Source organism: Zalophus californianus, chromosome 5 (genome assembly GCF_009762305.2).
Source record: "Zalophus californianus isolate mZalCal1 chromosome 5, mZalCal1.pri.v2, whole genome shotgun sequence".
Taxonomy (NCBI): Eukaryota; Metazoa; Chordata; class Mammalia; order Carnivora; family Otariidae; genus Zalophus; species Zalophus californianus.
In genome coordinates this window covers 93,014,348-93,033,038 of record NC_045599.1, presented here as the reverse complement: position 1 = coordinate 93,033,038, position 18,691 = coordinate 93,014,348, and the positions used below count along the sequence as shown (strand labels likewise).

General features: G+C 41.2%; 1 protein-coding gene across 3 annotated transcripts; it reads left to right on the top strand.

Annotated features, from left to right (window-relative positions):
• Positions 1-91: 91 nt before the first annotated feature.
• EFCAB9 (EF-hand calcium binding domain 9) lies at positions 92-14,557 on the top strand. 3 transcript variants are annotated; one of them, XM_027606727.1, is made up of 5 exons: positions 92-172; positions 8,946-9,114; positions 11,409-11,557; positions 12,792-12,968; positions 14,213-14,445. In XM_027606727.1, exons 2-5 carry the CDS (start codon positions 8,967-8,969, stop codon positions 14,396-14,398), a joined length of 660 nt encoding a protein of 219 aa, XP_027462528.1. In that variant the 5' UTR covers positions 92-172; positions 8,946-8,966; the 3' UTR covers positions 14,399-14,445. The 3 variants fall into 3 exon arrangements, with proteins under 3 accessions (XP_027462528.1, XP_027462527.1, XP_027462529.1); XM_027606726.1 differs by having other exon boundaries at positions 112-163; positions 14,213-14,557; XM_027606728.1 differs by lacking the exon at positions 92-172 and adding an exon at positions 6,008-6,136.
• Positions 14,558-18,691: the final 4,134 nt, after the last annotated feature.

The window sequence follows — 18,691 nt, the reverse complement described above, 5'->3', positions numbered from 1 at the left end:
TCAGCAAATGTCACACTCCAGGAATCTCCACCCTTATGGAGAATGTCAATGTTGAGATGTTTTCAGCCCTTCCTGAGCAGTGTGCAAATTCGAAATGTTACAGAAGCCTGGGATGCTGGTGGTGTTCTGCACAAAGGGTGCCCTGAGTAAAGGCTGCCAAGAGGTTTGAAAGGTCCCACACCTTACTGAGCAATTAGAATTGTAGAGGGTCTTTATCACTAAAAGAAGGAAAACTCTCACTGAGTAAGCCCATGTTTAAAACCTCCCCCAACTAGCTGAAAGGCAGGTCTTTTCAATAGTTTTGGTCGGTTTGACCAACTCTGTGAAGAGGTGGGGTAACAAAGGGAAAGGCTTTCCCACTGGGAGGCAGAGGCTGTGACTTCACAGAAACTGTAAGTTTGAGGGGACGGAGCTCATCCCCAAGCCTGTGCCAAGCCACTCAGGGCTCTGTGACTGGCTCTGTGATCCCTCCAGAAAAAAAATGAAACAAAAAACAAAAATGGAGAGGTTCACTCAAAAACATTAAGTGAAAGAAACCAGACACAAAAGACTATGTGTTATACGATTTCACTGATATGAAATGTCTAGAAGAGACAAAAGACCACATACTTTATGATTCCATTTTCATGAAATATCTAGAAAAGGCAAATCCATAGAGACAGAAAGTAAATTAATGGTTGCCTGGGGTGTAAAATGGGAATTAACTGTGAATAGACATGAGGAATCTTACTAGGGTGATGAAAATGTTCTTTATATAGATACAGCTTTATTAAATTATTAGAGAGCATGCAGGGGGTAGGGGCAGAGGGAGAGAGAAACGCAAGCCGACTCTGTGCTCAGCACAAAGCCCATCATGGGGCTCCAATCTTATGACCCTGAGCCAAAACTAAGAGTCAGAAGTTTAACCTACTATGCCACCCAGGTGTCCCTGATGAAAATGTTCTAAAATTAGATTATGGTGATGATTTCACAACTCAGTAAATTTTCTGAAAATCACTGAATTATATACTTGAAATGGGTGAATTTTATGATATATAAACTATACTTCAGTAAAGTTGTAAGAAATCAGAGAGGTTCAACAAATCTAAAGCTCCATCTCAGAAATAGCTAGTAGACAACAAGACTGGTCAAAGAAAAAAAAATTAAAAAGAGAGAAAGGAAAAATATTCACCAGAGACAATGAAAAGAGGGATATACTGTATTATAAAGATTTTTAAATCACAAAATATTTTAAACAAATTTACGTAAATACATTTTTTTAAGATTTATTTATTTATTTGAAAGAGAGAGAATGAGAGAGACAGAGAGCACATGAGAGTGGGGAGGGTCAGAGGGAGAAGCAGACTCCCCGCTGAGTGGGGAGCCCGACGTGGGACTCGATCCCAGGACTCCAGGATCATGACCTGAGCCGAAGGCAGTCACTTAACCAACTGAGCCACCCAGGCACCCTACGTGAATACATTTTTTTTTAAATTTTAAGTAATCTTGGGGCGCCTGGGTGGCTCGGTTGGTTGGGCGACTGCCTTCGGCTCAGGTCATGATCCTGGAGTCCCGGGATCGAGTCCTGCCATCGGGCTCCCCACTCAGTGGGGAGTCTGCTTCTCCCTCTGACCTCTTCCCTCTCATGCTCTCTATCTCTCATTCTCTCTCACTCAAATAAATAAATAAAATCTTTAAATAAATAAATAAATAAAAATAAATTTTAAGTAATCTCTCCATCCAACATGGGGCTTGAACTCATAACCTCAAGATCAAGAGTCACATTCTGTACCAACTGAATCAACCAGGCACCCCAATATGAATAAATTTTAATCTACATGAAATGGGTAATCATTTGCAAGAAAATATAAATGATATAAATAAATAATATATAAATGATACATGGATACATAATTTTAATAAAAACAAAAGCCTAAATAAACTAATAACCAATAAAGAAATGAATCAAGAATCAAAAGTCTTCTCCTACTGAAAGACATCAGGAATTCTACTCATTTTATGAGATGAGATTTACTGCAACTAGATAAAGACAGTAAAATAAAATTATAGACTAATTTCACTTATGAATTAAATGAGAGAAAAATAAAATACTAGCAACAAGAAACCAGAGGTGAATAAAAACATCAGGACCAAGAAAGGTTTACTCAGGAGTAAAAGAATGGTTTTACATCAGAAAAGCAACCAATGTAAGACATTGCATTGACCAAGGAAAGAAGAAAATCACAGTCACAATAGTCACAGAAAAAGCATTCTTAGGTTGGATTCCCCCAGAGGGAAGGATCAGGATTTGAGTGCAAGTACTTTATTTGGGAGGTGATGCCAGGAGCACTAATAGGAAGTAGGAGGCATGAAGCCAGTAAAGGATGCACTTTGAGCTGATAACTGCTGAGGCCACCTGGGGCTAAATCCTAGTGGGGAATTCTGGGGGTCAGGGTACAACACACGTCAGAGTCAACCCACCTGAGACGCAAGGAAATGGGAATTTTTCCTCCAGGTCCCATCCGTCCTTGGCCAAGCCTGCTCCCTAAGGTAGCACTTCCAGCCTGCTCTGCTTGAGGGACAGGAGAACACCCCTAACTTGAGAGATGTCACGAGGCTTTGTAGAACTTCTACTAACAGTCCTTACAGTTCTTATTTCTTTTCCTTTCCTATGGCATTGGCTAGAATCTCTAGCTATATGTTAAATAGCAACAGTGAAAATGGAAATTCTTGTCTTGGTCCAACATTTAATGGGAAAGGGTTTAAAGTTTCTCCTCTAGGTATGATGTTTATGAAAGGATGGTGGCAAATGATCTGTACACAGAAAGAAGTTTCCTGATATTCCTAATTTGCTAATAACTGTTTATCATATCCTATCATATCATTGTTATATCATCTACTATAAAGCAGAACTTCATAAAATATTTTTATTCATTTATCATATAAGTTAATCATAATATTAATCATATGATTTTTCTCCTCTAGCCTAAAAACATGGTGAATTTCACTGATTAAAATATTCTTGCATTCCTGGAAAGTAAATATTTTGCCTGGCAAATCTTACACTTAGGATTTTCATATCTGTTCACAAGTCAAATGGGCCCATACTTTGTACTGTCTTTATCTGGTTTTAAAATCAAGATACTGTTAAAATAAAAAACAAATGCAGACCAGGCTTGAAAATTCCCCAAGCAGACAAAACCATTTTAGTCATACAAACAAAGCTTAATTTAGCTTATTTTGCAAGACTAACTTGACCTGGGTCATTTCTTGCATATGCCTCTGGAAATCACGAGCAAAACTTGAACTGTTTCCCAAGGTTGATATAAGGTAACCACTAACCAGTTCCTTATCATTTAAGAAAATTCTGATAACCAACCACTGTGAGAAATAGACAGTCACTGCTTTCTCACTATATAAACTGTTTCATAACAACATACTCCTGAGCCTCATTCCAGGTTTTGGTTTGAGTGTTCTTGGTCTGCAAAACGTCTTCTTGGTGTGTATACCATAAACTTTTCTAACCACTACATAAATGATTTGTTGGTTTTACTACTATTATTTCTGAACTTTTTTTTTTAAAGATTTTACTTTTAAGTAATCTCTACACCCAATGTGGAACTCAAATTCACAACCCCAAGATCAAGAGTTACATGCTCCACAAATTGAGCCAGCCAGGTGCCTCTCCTGTCTCACTTTCTGATTGCAGGGTTTTTTTTTTCAGATTTTATTTATTTATTTGCCAGAGAGAGAGAGCACAAGCAGGGAGAGTATCAGGCAGAGGGAGGAGCAGGTTCCCTGCTGAGCAAGGAGCCAGACATAGGACTTGATCCCAGGACTCTAGGATCGTGACCTGAGCTGAAGGCAGACACTTAACCAACTGAGCCACCCAGGCATCCCTTGATTGCAGTTTCTTTTAATTTATTTTTTAAAAGATTTTATTTATTTATTTGAGAGAGAGAGCGCATGAATAGGGAGAGGGTCAGAGGGAGAAGCAGACTGCCTGCTGAGCAAGGAGCCTGATGTGGGACTTGATCCTGGGACTTCAGGATCATGACCTGAGCTGAAGGCAGTCGCTTAACCACCTGAGCCACCCAGGCGCCCCTAATTGCAGTTTCTTATTGGGTTTAGACATTGCAAATATCTTTCTGATTTATCATCCATCTGTTAACTTTGCAAACAGTGTCTTCTGGTGAACAAAAATGCTTAATACTGATTTAATAGAACTATTTTTGTTTTATTTTTGTAAGTTTTAAAAATCAACTCAATTACTTTGAGACTTAATTTACGTTCAGTAAAAATGCACCCAGTGAAAGCAATACAGTTCAGTGAGTTTTGACAAATGTAGATACCCATCTAACCATCACCATAGTCCAGGTATAGAATTTTTCCAACATCTGAGAAACTTCCTTCTGCTGCTTCACAAGTCAATCCCCCATTGACACTCCTCACCCCAAGCAACCACTCATCTGTTTTCTGCCACCATATATTGGAATTGTCTTTCTTAATTTACCATATAAGTGGAATCATACAGTATTTTACCATATAAGTGGAATCATACAGTATGTGCTCTTTTATTTTTTATTTTTTTAAAGATTTTATTTATTTGACAGAAAGAGCAAAAGCAGGGGGAGCGGCAGGTAGAGGGAGAGGGAGAAGCAGGCTCCCCTCTGAGCAGGGAGCCCGATGAGGAGCTCGATCCCAGGACCCTGGGACAATGACCTGAGCCGAAGGCAGATGCCTAACTAACTGAGCCACCCAGGTACCACAGTATGTGCTCTTTTAAATCTGGCTTCTTTTCATTCAGCATAATGTTTGTTGAGATTCAGCATGTTGTTGCATATATTCGTGGTCCATTCTTTTGATTACTGAATAGTGTTCACTGTATGGCTATACCATAATATGTGATTCCATTCAGCTGTTAATGGACGTTTGAAATGTTTCCAGTCTTCAGTTATTAGGAATAAAGCTGCCAAGAACATTTGTGTATAAGTCCTTGCATAGACATACATTTTCATTTTTCTTGGGTGCCCCTAAGAGAGCAATTGTTGGTCCTATACTAAGTATATGATTAACTTTATAAGAAACTATCTAAGGGGTGCCTGGGTGGCTCAGTCAGTAAGTGTCTGCCTTCTGCTCAGGTCATGATCCCAGGGTCCTGGGATCAAGCCCCACATTGGGCTCACTGCTCAGTGGGAAGTCTGTTTCTCCTTCTGCCCCCACCCCCACTCGTGCAAGCTCTCTCTCTCTCAAATAACTAAATAAATAAAATCTTTAAAAGAAAAAGAAACTATCCAAGTATTTTACACAGTGGTTGTTATCACTTTACATTCCCACAAGTGATTTTACTCCAAACACATGATCATCATTAAATCTAGCCATTCTTGTAAGTACATGCATACTGGCTTTTGCCCTGAAGACATTTGCCCAAATCCTAAACTACAGAGCTTAGGGAAGGAAGACACAAAATACAAGAGAAAGCCAATAGGCTCACAGGCTAAAAAGCTAAGCTGAGCCCAGATGTGGTCTCCAAATATAATTTTCCATGAAATGAGTCTATGGCTCCTTGGGGAAGTGCTTTCTAGATCTAAGACAGGAAATGTCTGTCCTCACATCAATATCTGTGTCAAGGTTTGAAACAGAATAGAGAACGTATATAGATGGTAAATATGCACATGTAAAGATGCTCAATGTCATCAGTCATCGGGGAAATGCATATAAAAACCACTGGATCAGTCTGGATAGTTTAGGTTATGCTACAGTAAAAACAAAACCCCCAACGTCTTGGTAGTTTACAACAAAGATCGATTTCTTACTGTTTAGTAAGCTACAAAGAATGTCACATTAAAATGTATGGATGATCTACAAAATTATAACTTTTCTTGAGAATCTCAGGGAACTGAGGTCCCAAGGCAACCAAGTGACCTGAGTTCTAAAAAGGAACACGCTCCTGCCAAGGACAGATAGGGCACAACACAGGTCACTTTGGCAGAAGGTGGCTGAAAATGGCGGCCACCATACAAGTGGTGGAAAGAAAAGCAACTAAGGTTTTGGCAAAGGATGAAAGGCAAAATGTGGGCTACCATGTTGGTGTGGAATAGCTGGAGTTCCCGGGCACAAGGGGTGGTCCCACGCCCTCATAAGCTCCTTCCCACAGGTGAGAGAAATTGGGGGCAGGGCAGCAGACGGAAGAGAGCCACTTCTTGCTGAGGCAGGAGTAAAGGAGGTGGTTGATGGCCGCCAGGAGATGAATATAAGACCTCAACTACTTCCCCGGGGAAGTAGCAAAACCAACTGCCTTCAAAGCAGAAGCGTTGTGCTGTTGGGAGAGGGGAACAAAAGCCCTCCCTCCCAGGGCCCAGGTAAAGATCTCTGGCTCCTACGCTAGGACAAGGACAGGAAAGATCTTTTGTCTTTTTGTGTAGTTACTCAGGGACTTAGGCTGACAGAGCACCAGCATCTTGAGTGTTACCAATTACCATGGCATTGGAAAAGAGAGTTCTGACATTCTGGGAGTTGTTACAGTAGCCAGCAGCACTCACTCTAACTGCTACACTGGGAAAACGCCCTTAAATAGGATAAGTGTTCTCCCTCCCCTCAGCACCAGTGGATCTTTCCCCTTTGTGGCTCCTGGTGAGTTCTGAGGGCACCTGCACCTAAGTTCCTCATATGACATTATTTTTAGTGTTGTATACAGTTAATACTCATTTAGGTTTACTCACACATTTTCAATTTCTGGTGCTCTTCTTTCCTTCCTGAATCTCTGTATGGGCTTGTTTTTCTTTGCCTGAAGAATTCCCTTATGGGTGTTATTTTTCACAGTTTTTTGTGTGTATGGATTTAGTTTGCTAATGTTTTGTTTAGAATTATTGCATTTATGTTCACAAGTGAGATTTGTAACTTGCCTGTCTTATACTGATCTCGCCATGTGTTGATATCAAGATTATGTTAGACACATAAAATGAGTTGGAGAGTTTCCTCTCTTTACGATTCTCTAGAAGAATAATAAAGCATGCTGTACACTTTTTTTTTTTAAGTAAACTGTATGTCCAACGTGGGACTGGAACTCACAACCCTAAGATCAAGAATCATGCACTTTACCGACTGAGCCAGCCAGGCACCCTGCATGTTGTACATTTTAAACTTATATAATGTGTGTCAATTATATCTCAATGAAGCTAGAAAAAGAATTGTAAAATAACTAATTTTAAAAGTATATTGATTACAAATTGAAATGATAACATTTCAGACACAGGGTTAAATGTTATCAAAATTAATTTCACTCCGGTGCGCCTGAATGGCTGAGTCAGTTGAGCACCCTACTCTTGGTTTCAGCTCAGGTCATGATCTCGAGGTCATGAGATTTCAAGATCAAGCCACTCGATGGGCTCTGCACTGGGCTCGGAGTCTGTTTGGGATTCTCTGCCTCTCCTCTGTCCCTCCCCCTGTGCATGTTCTCTAAACAAACAAATAGATAAAATCTTAAAAAATTATAATAATTTCACTTCTTTCTTTTTTCTTTTCTTTTTTTCTTTAAGTAGGCTCCACTCTATGGAGCCCAACACCAGGCTTGAACTCATGACCCTGAGATCAAGACCTGAGCTGAAATCAAGAGTCCCACACTTGGCTGACTGAATCACCCAGGTGCCCCCTTTTTCACTTTTTTTTTAAATGTGGCTACTAGAAAATTTCAAATTACATATGTGACTCATATCTGTGGCTCACAGGGTATATTTATTGGACAGACCTAATTTAGCTTTTTTTTTTTAAGATTTTATTTTCAAGTAATTTCTACACCCAATGTGGGACCAAACCCACAATCCCAAGATCGAGAGTCACATGCTCTGCCAACTGAGCCAGCCAGGCACCCAGAGAGTTGTGTATGTTACTCTTATACGTATTTTAATCTCTTTCCTATCAGTTTAATTGTCTCCTTCCTCATTCTCAATTTTAAAAATCTTTCTCCTTATCACACTTGCCAAAAGTTTTATCTGTTTTTTATTGGTCTTTTCCTAAAACCTGCTTTCACACTAGATCTAACTACAAGTTTATAGAAAATATGGGAGACAGAGGGACGTGTTAACACATTGGAGATAAAATCTGCAAAAACCAGAATGTTTTCCTCTACATGACAATCTGGATTATTCAACAAATAAACTGCAAGAAAAAGAAAGATAGAAAGGCGGAAACTGAAGATATTAAAAAACAGTCTAAATGTAACACTTAGATCTGTTCGGTTTCCTGACAATCTATTAAAAATTTAAAGAAACAATCAGGGAAATTTGAATGCTGAGTGAATATTTAATGACATTAAGGCATGATGTTGAGTTTTAGGTAAAGTATTGGTAGGTAATAACGTTAAAAAGGCTATTTTAGTACTTTTTCATATATTTTTCAATTTTTCTTATTTTCTAATAAATGCATTTAGGTTATAAATACTTCTCTGAGAAGCACTTTGGCCACATAGCACAGGTTTCCATGTGTAAGGAGAGAGCGTTCTCACATTCATTTCTAAACGGTCTGTGAGTTCAGTTTGGAACTGGTTCCATTTTAGTGGCAGGGGAATAATCAAGTTAACAAGAGACTTAAGACAACAAATCCTGATGGGGCGCCTAAGTGGCTCAGTCGGTTAAGCGTCCGACTCTTGATTTCAGCTGAGCTCAGGATCTCAGTGTGGTGAGATGGAGTCCCATATTGGGCCCTGTGCTCGGCAGGGAGTCTGCTTGACATTCTCTCTCTCCCTCTGGCCTACCCCTGCTCATGCATGCTCTCTCTCTCAGTAGATTAAATTAAAAATAATAATAATAATAATAGATCCTAACAGCAAGGCCAGAGGACTGGGAGGAAGCAATTTCAGTGTCTTACCGGCAACGTCCCATGATGTTGTTGCCTAGGGAGGCCTTGGCTACCAGAGCCTCTCTGTGTCCAACATTCTAGTTCCAAGGCAGAACTCTCTTCTGTTCCAGGTCACCAGAGCCTTCACCCTAATGAGCGCCACGATGAAACTGAAGCAAGGGTCGTTTCTGTGGTACCTCTACCTGGACAAGTTGTATTGCCTGTTATCCGTGAGGAACGTGAAGGCCTTGCTAGAGTATTTTCACCTTCTTGACGTCCACCACAACAACACCTTGAACGGTCAGTGAGTTCAGCAGGGCTTCCTCTGAGTTGTTACCTGGCTTTTAACTAATGTGCAGGGAAACTCGCAGAACCAGAAACTGCCTTACTAACAAATATGTATTTTGTCTTCTAAATGAAGCTAGAGAAATCACCCACGGAGACTTGAGACCGGGGGCAGTTGAGTGAGGAGGGGAAGGCCACTAGGCTCGGGGCGGGGGGTGCCCTGGTGCCCTTTGGTGATTCGGAGAGTGTGTCATCATCCTCTTTAAGGGTCATTTTCCTCATCCATAAATGAAGCTTCTCATAATAGAGCCCACTTCATGGTTGGGGAAAAAAAAGAATGAAATAAGATAATGTGTGGAAAATGGTTAACACAATGCCTGGCACATGGTAAGAACTTACTAAGTGTTTGTTATTATTATAATTATTCCTGGAGGCTGAGCCCCATTCAGGCATTAACCCTTGAAGACCTCCTAACAAGATTTCTCATCTGTCAAGTGGGAGGTTTGAATCAATGATCCGCAGGATCCCTTCTAAGTTTTGGTACTTGAGAGTAACCAAAAAGTGTTGATCATCTTGACCCTGCCTTTGAATGCACAAACTAATGGAAGATCAATTAAAATACTTTAGGCTTTTTTGGATTTGTTTTGTTTTGAAGGACTGGGCATAAATAAAGCATCCTATCCATTCATTGTGATCTGAAGGAAGTGTCATTTGTGAATAAGGTGTGTCTTCCATAAAGATTCTTTTTTAAAGATTTATTTATTTGAGAGAGAGAGAGAGAAAGGAGAGAAGGAGCAAGGGAAGGGCAGAGGGAGAGGGAGAGAGAGACTCTCAAGCAGACTCCCCGCTGAGCATGGAGCCAGACGTGGGGCTTGATCACGAGACCCTGAGATCACGACCGGAGCCAAAATCAAGAGTTGGACACTCAACCGACTGCGTCCCCCAGGCATCCCTTCCGTAAATATTTTTATGAGCTTATGCAATCTTTACAAAATGATAAAAGACACCTTCGTTTTCTCACAATTTCATGCCTCAGTTTTTCTCTTTACATATAGATTCACACACAATGTCACCAAATCTTTGCAATAGCAGAGACCTAGATAAGGCAACTGTAAGGGCACCCGGCTGTAAACAGAAAAGCTGGGACAAACCCAGGGCTTCCTGACTCCAAAGCCCACACTCATAGTCTCACCAGAATGTTTGCTGAGAAGTCTGGTCTCCCTAGTAACTAAATCACTGCGATGATGCAAAGCCCAAGAGGTAAAGTCATGCTCCTGTCTTCTGGTCACCAAGGGACTGGGCAGTGCCATGAGAGCGTGAAGGCACAGCCTTAAGTTTTGCCTTCAAGGAGGCAGTGACTTAAGGCTTGGGAACCTTGAGTGGGCCAGAACCAGCAGTATTTGCTAAGTAGCTACTAAGTCCCACACTGCAACATTTCTCAAGAAGCAACTACACAAAGGTCACTGTTACATATAATGTGTTGTTCCCACGTGTTCATAACTAGTGGGGCATAGGGAAGGAAAGACTGTGTCCGAAGGACATCTGAATTCCAGCTCTGCCACTTCCAGTGGGGTCCACCAGCCAGCAGCAGCAACATCGCAAGGAGCTTGTGAGAAATGTAGACTCAGTCCAACATCAGGTTTCATGAATCAGAATCTGTATTTTTACAAGATTCTCAAGTGAATGGTATGCCCATTACAGTCATAGAAGCACTGAAATAGACCAGTTACTATCTGAGGCTTAGTATAAAAGGGTGTGATACCACTTTCCCTGGAGGGGTGTCAGGGTTCAGTGAAATGTGGCAGCTAAAGCACCTAGCCCCTAAGGCGCTCCATGATTGCTCCTTTCCCCCGTCACCAAATGCATGTGCTTCACATAAGCATGAGGAATACTGATACTTTTATAGGAATGATTTTTAAATTTCTCCTGTTTTCATGATCTCAAGTGAAAGACCCAGGTGAGATTCAGCTTCTCCAAGAAAGTGTCCGAGGTCCCCAGTGAGAACTCAGCTCTTCCATGTCTGAGGAGTACTCTGAGCCCGTTATTGCTTAAGGACACACCTCTGTGTCCTTAACCGAGCCCAACCCACCGTCTCATCCTCCACAGATCTGGGCCCAGGGCCTTGTCACATGGCTGGTTTGAGGAATTGTGGAAGGGATAGTGACGAAGCGAGAGACCAAGTGTTACCATGACTTTTGCGGCTCAGCAAGCTTCCGGCAGGGCTGCCGTTTATGTGGCTCCTGCTTGTTCAGCATCTGGAATGGTCTCCGAATAATCCATCTCTTCGCCCCCCGCCCCCACCCTAACAGATGTGCTGTTCTATCACTTTCTTCACCACGTGACCAGCTGGAACCGGACACAGATCATGATTGTGTTTAACATGCTGGACTGGAACGCTATGGGCGAGATCGGTTTTGACCAGTTCTACATGTTGGTCTGCATCCTGCTGGCACAACAGGCGAGTAACAAGTCAGGATCTGGGGCAGAGGAGATAGAGTGTGGCTGCCGCCACCATCTTCCTAAGGGTAGCCATGAATTAAGACTGCATCAGAGTTGTCTTCCTGTCACTCAAAACAGGAAGGAAAAAAAATGGGGAGAGAACTACTTGTGGCTCCTAAACGATCTGTCTCTAACCTAGAAATCTGCAGGCCACCCAGCCTCACTCCCCCTGCTGCCCATCTTAAGCCCTCCCTCATCCTCTTTCTGGCTGATCTCACCCCATCACTTTCCTCCTTGGCATGCCCTTCCTTGCCCTTCTTAAAGAGCCACCAGGAATCCCAAGTGCCTCACTCTCTCAGGGATCACTTTTCTCAGAGAATTTTCTGAAGGGGATGGAGGATGGAGATGAGAAGCTTTCTTCTTTGGGTTCCTACCTGATCCTATGCACACTTCCACTGTGTATTTACCTACTTCCCACTTGGAAAGGAAACCTGTCTTCAGGATCTTATCACCTTACCATGATGTTTCACAGGTAGATTCTCACTGAATATAAGGAAATGTGTTCTAGTGACAAGGGTTCTGTCTAGCAGAATTGATCACAACAGGTGGCTTCAGTTCCCCTCAAATACAGATGCTGAAGCAGGACTTGATACATTAACCATAGAAGGCTTTCAACCCTGAGCTTCTAGGATTTTGCCTTTTGCTTTTAGCTCTCTAGGAAATGAATATGAATATACTAGTCTTGATGCAGCCCAAATTTATTTTTTTAATTATTTTTTTTCTTTAAAGATTTTATTTATTTATTTGACAAAGAGACACAGCGAGAGAGGGAACACAAGCAGAGGGAGTGGGAGAGGGAGAAGCAGGCTTCCCACTGAGCAGGGAGCCCGATGCAGAGCTCAATCCCAGGACCCTGGGATTATGACCTGAGCCGAAGGCAGATGCTTAACAAGTGAGCCACCCAGGCACCCCAATTAATTTTTTTTAAGAAACTAATTTTTTTTAAAGATTTTGATCTATTCATTTGACAGAGAGAGAGGGCACAAGCAGGGGGAGAGGCAGAGGCAGAGGGAGAAGCAGGCTCCCCGCTGAGCAAGGAGCCCAACGCGGGGCTCAATCCCAGGACGCTGGGATCATGACCTGAGCTGAAGGCAGACGCTTAACGACTGAGCCACCCAGGCGCCCCATGCAGCCCAAGTTTAGAAAGTAGCACCAACAACACTGTTCCTTGTATAATGTATTTTTCTCAAAAGAACCACTTGGAAGAGCAATTTATCTTCCGCCATTCCCGGCCTGTCTTTGAGCTGCTTGACCTGGATGGGGAGCTGAGAATTGGTGCAGAGAACTTCCACATGTACAACTTTCTCTTCAATATCAAGAAACAGGACCTCAGAGAGCTCTACCATGACTTTGACATCACAGGTGACCGTGTAAGTGCAGATTCCTTAAGTGTGACCTGGCGGCCTCTCTGTCCAAAGGCAGAGATAATGCCCTACTCCCTACTGTAGACAGGGTGGGGAAAACCTGCTTGAGCACGTCATGGCACTGGGATCAAAAAAGCCGGAGATTTACAGGCCTGTGAAGAGAGAGGACTAGGCATCATATCATACGAGATGGATGCAAAATTACAGAAAAGCTCAGAGAAGAAAATTTTGTTTAGAAGTTTAGAGAAGGAGATATATTAATATGGCAGGAGTTGACGTGGGGAGAAGGGTTTATAGATTTAAGTAAATAGAAAGGAGGAAAGTCTAGATGGGAACACATGAGAAAATCCTAAGAGAAAACAACTCTGGTGAAGACCCTGGATTCTGCCTATTTATTATTATTATTTTTTAAAGATTTTATTTATTTATTTGACAGAGTGAGACACAGTGAGAGACGGAACACAAGCAGGGGGAGTGGGAGAGGGAGAAGCAGGCTTCCCGCCGAGCGGGGAGCCCGATGCGGGGCTCGATCCCAGGACCCTGGGATCATGACCTGAGCCGAAGGCAGACACTTAACCGACTGAGCCACCCAGGCGCCCTATTAACATATTATTCATTTATTTGAGAGAGAGAAACAGCACGAAAGGGGAGAGGGTCAGAGGGAGAAGCAGGCTCCCCGCTGAGCCGGGACCCCAATGTAGGACTTGATCCCAGGACTCCGGGACCGCAACCTGAGGCAGTCGCTCAGCCAATGGAGCCACCCAGGCGCCCTGGATTCTGCCTATTTAAAGAGCAAGTGTATGGGGCACCTGGCTGGCTCAGGTGGTGGAGCACAGGACTCTTATTAATCTCAGGGTTGTGAGTTCAAGCCCCACATTGGGCATAGAGCGTACTTAAAAAAAATTTTTTTTAATCAAAAAAAAAAAAAAAAGAGAGGAAGTCTATGTTGGGGAAGCAAGTGGGAGCTAAGGTTGAAAAAGATGGATCATACTATGTAGAAGGTGCCAGCCTGAAGCGTCTAGACCGGATGCAGCAGAAGTAAGAAAGTGACCCATGGTTGCTTTAGAGTCTACAGTAGACTCTCTGTTCCCAGCTCCTAGACTACAATCAGACTATAATTATGTCCTCATTACTGAGCCTCTTCAAGTTTCCAAGTTTTTAAATGGGAAATGATTACAATCCTGCTGTCATCTGAAACAAAGTATCAAATCCTTCCTGAAATAATTTTTCTTTCTTTCCCCCAACAAAAGCGTCTTAATTACAAGGAATTTAAGCTGTTTACTATCTTCACCATGGACAAATACCAGGAGAGGCAGAAAGCAGAGAAAGATAAAGATAAAGGCAAAAAGGATCTGCTCAAAAAGAAAAGGCTACATCACGTTAATGTGAGCCTCAAACAGTTTCTTGGAATAAATGTATCTGAAAGTAGACTATAAGTAATCACAACTGTTAACATGTCTAAAAATAAATTTAGAAAGTCTAAGTGGATATTTTTACATTGGCTTTCACACATGAAAGGTTCAAGTAAGTGCTCTTCGATCAGCAGGTTCTTAACTTGAATAACTTATTGACCTCACGATAATAAAATGTGAAGTAACCACTTTCTCTGTGGACATGTCTCAATTCTGCTGCTGCTTTTCAGACCAACACTATTCGTAAGTATATCTAAATAATTACAAACACTGTCTTGGAGCTAAACAGCTGAAAGACAGTGATGCTTTCCCACTATTTGTCACTAGTGGTCTAACATGCTCAGAATCCTGTCTACTCTCTCAGTCCTTAAGCTAAAACCACCTGTATGCAAGACACTGCAAATTGGCAAATGGTGAAGTGCCTCTACCTGTAAGGGAAACAGACTTTTAGGGATATGGGAGCTGTGTTATTCCTAGGACCTGAATTACAAAGTTAGGTGCTCAAGCAACTGTACCAATCTACTAGGGTAGAATAATTATTACATGCCCTTGTATAATTTTAATTTTGTGTAATTAATGCCTTGAATAATTTTCCAAGTTTTTTTTATTGTTAATCACCATACATTACATCATTAGTTTTTAATGTAGTGTTCCATGATTCATTGTTTGTGCATAATACCCAGTGCTCCACGCAGAACATGCCCTCTTTAATACCCATCACCAGGCTAACCCATCCCCCCAACCCCTAATTTTCCAAGTTTTTAGCATGAGACTTGCGAATCCTCCCTACCTGTCTGTACTGTGATAGTAATGATGGCAACTACCACTGAGTAAGTGCTTGCAATGGGTTAGGCAGGTGCTTTAGATGCATGAAGTTATACTCATAACCCTGTGAATCAAGTATTATCCAGAATTTACAGGTGAAGAAATTGAGGCCCAGAGAAATTAAGAACTTTCCCAAAAATATATGGCATACCAGTGGTAGAACCATGATTCAAATTCAAGGTCAATTAGATTCCTATGCTCAGAGCAAGTGATCTGAGTAACTCACTTCAGTTTTAGCAAATTGTTTAAGTTTCAAGCCAGCATTTTACTGGCTCAGAAATCCTTTCTGCATAATGCTGATTACCACATCTCCTTCTACCATAAACTTCTGAGGAACAAGTTTGGCAATTAAAGAGGTACAGCTCATTTACTATAAACCAAGAATTTCTTAAGGATCAGTTATGCCGTATGACTGCCCATAAGGCATTCAGAGTTCCAGGGTACCTAATAACCAACAAAAATCACTGTCAATGTGCAACAGAAAAGAATACTGCTTATCTAAGATTGTCGTTCATAAGTCAAACTTGGAAGAAGAGAAGTCATGTTCATTACTACGAACCCTCTATATTTAAGATACAAAGCACCTCAGAACAGTGCTCCTCTCCTCCTCTGATTTGGTGAAAAGTTTGCAGCTGTTCTCTAAGGAGAATACCCTCTGGCAAACAAGTACTACACTACTACACCTACACAGAGTATTGAACTGAGAGACTAGTATTCTCTGGCTGGAAAATGACAGTTGGAAATCCATCATCCTTTCAAAGGGCCTCGCCATTAAGCTTATCTTGGGATAGGTTTCTGCCTCTTTTCTGGAATCCTAGATGGCTTTTGCTGGCAGACACCCTAAGATCTATGCATAGTTCTGGGAGGAGAAACTATAACAAGGTCTTAGAAAGGCTTTTCCTTCCCATTTTCCAAGGGCAACAGTCCTGAGACATATAAAAAGTAACCATGGCATATATGTTTTTTACAGACACCGTCTCTAAAGCAATGAAGATACTGTACCTTTTATTGCTTCAGAATGGGGGCAAGGGGGGAGAAGGGAAAGTCAAAGATAGTAAGTAGCAAAGGTTGTAATTCTGACTAAATTTTAAATGAAACTTTAAAATAATTTATTCATTTATTTCAACTTAATTTAAAATGAACATCAAATGACTAAAGTTTTAGGAATGAGTTTCCCCCCTCTCCCTGGAAATCATCAGGGTGACTACAAAAGGTATCATGGTCCAACTATCAGATTTTTAAAAATCCTTTTAAGAGTATTTTCAGGGGCACCTGGCTGGCTCAGTCAGTTGAGCATCTGACTCTTGATTTTGGCTGGGGTCATGAGCTTCAGGTCCTGGGATGGAGCCCCTGTCCTGTCAGGCTCCACGCTCAGCGGGGAGCATGCTTGAGGATTCTTTTTCCCTCCCTCTACCCTTCCCCCTGCTCTTTCTCTCTCTAAAATAAATGGATAGATTTTAAAAAAAAAAAAGCTACTTAAATACTTAGTATTTCATAAACTGGGCAGCTCTAGAATGGACTCAGGAAACTGAGCATTTAGTTCGGATGGGCACAAACTGAAACTGTAAAAACTAAAATTCAATAGCATGTATAAAGTGACATTCTTTTGGGACTAGAAGTATAACACAGAAAACAATGTCAATGTCTACGTCAAGACTTTTTTCCTCAATTACATTACGAGATTTAACATTTTTAAAAATGTGTTTGTAGGTATGTGTGTAGATGTTTCAATTAAGTTTCATTATTTCAACAGTGAGTTAATCCACTGTGCTCTCAAGGTAGAGCTCAGTTAGACCAAGTACATTTAGGTGTTTTTTGGATGGTGGTAACACTCAATGGTATTACTATGTCATAGTTACATTAGAATGCCTTGGTCAGCAAAGTGCGCCCTTGTTCAGGGGCCGAAGTAATGGGCAGAGGGGCTGCACTTGCAGAGCAGGTGACTAGCAGGCTGGGCTGAAGAGAGCAATAGAGGTTCAGGCCAGCACCACAATCTATATCAGCTATAAAGAGGAAAGAATTTTAGAGGAAGCTAAGCAAAGTGAAATCATTTCTCTTCCACTAGTCCTTAGCTCTCATGTATTATCATCACTTGCCTCATGCCAAAGGCCAAGACTAGAAAAGGCCAAATCAACTCTGCTGACACCTGCCGAAATGGGCAGTTGCCCACATGAACAGCCCCCACAGAGCCAGAGAACAGAAATCACAGGAGACAGTTACTGCAAGGGAGGTTGTCAGCCACACTTCTCTTTTCTTCTTTTCTGTAAGTCAAAATACTAAATCATAGCATATGAGAATTTGAGGTGGACACAGGTATATTTTCTAATTTGTTCAATTAATAAGAAAAGACCGTTAAAAAAGTATAGTCTTAAAGGCATCATAAAATAAGAGTGATTTTTCTACATCAATGGGAAAAAGACCAATAAAAATTATTCAACAAGTAGTATCAGGAAAAGTGGGATTAGCTAACTATTTACAAAAACAAATGAATAAATAAATAAATAAATCTGGGCTGCTATTCTATCTTGCACCAAAATAACTCCAGACACTGAAGCCATAAAAGAAATACTGAAAACATGAGAAAAAAGTTTTATAATCTGAAATGATAAAACCTTTTAAAGAAGAAAACCCTGAAGCCATAAAATACAAATCTGATCAATCCAACCAAGCAAAACTTAAAAATTTGCACATGGTAAATTACATAAAACCAAAAACAAATGGTAACACATGATAGAAAAATGACCAATTTCCTTAATATAGTATTCACAAATCAAGAGGATAAAGACCAAAGTGCCCCAGAAATATAAGCAGACAATTTGCAGGAAAAAAAAAAGGCGTAAAATATACATTAAAATGCTAAACTACAAAGAAAATATATAAAGATAGACCACAGGACAGATTTTCACTTAGACTGTCAGAACAAAATGTTGGTTAGTATGTATGAGAAAATAAGAGCAATCATACTGCTATAGTTTTAAGATGGGAAAATCTATTTGGAGGGCAATTTTGCATCTACTCTCTCAATGTGTATACTCATTGATCTAGCAATTCTCTCTTCAAGAGTGCATTCTCTAGATGTACACAGACACAATGATGTAGCTCTAGAAAAGGACACTTCCCGGCAGCATGGTTTACAGTAGCAAGATTCCAAGTAGTCAAACTGACCGAAGTGAAGTCTGAAATAACTGGTACTCCAGACAGTGCAGGACTGGTGTAGCCATAAAAGGAATTACGCAGATCCAAGATTCATCATTTTAAAGAGAAATCAAGGTGGGGCGCCTGGGTGGCTCAGTCGGTTAAGCCACTGCCTTCAGCTCAGGTCATGATCCTGGAGTCCCGGGATCGAGTCCCGCATCGGGCTCCCTGCTCGGCAGGGAGTCTGCTTCTCCCTCTGACCCTCCCCTCTCTCATGTTCTCTCTCTCTATCTCATTCTCTCTCTCAAATAAATAAATAAATCTTTAAAAAAAAAAGAGAGAAATCAAGGTGAATAG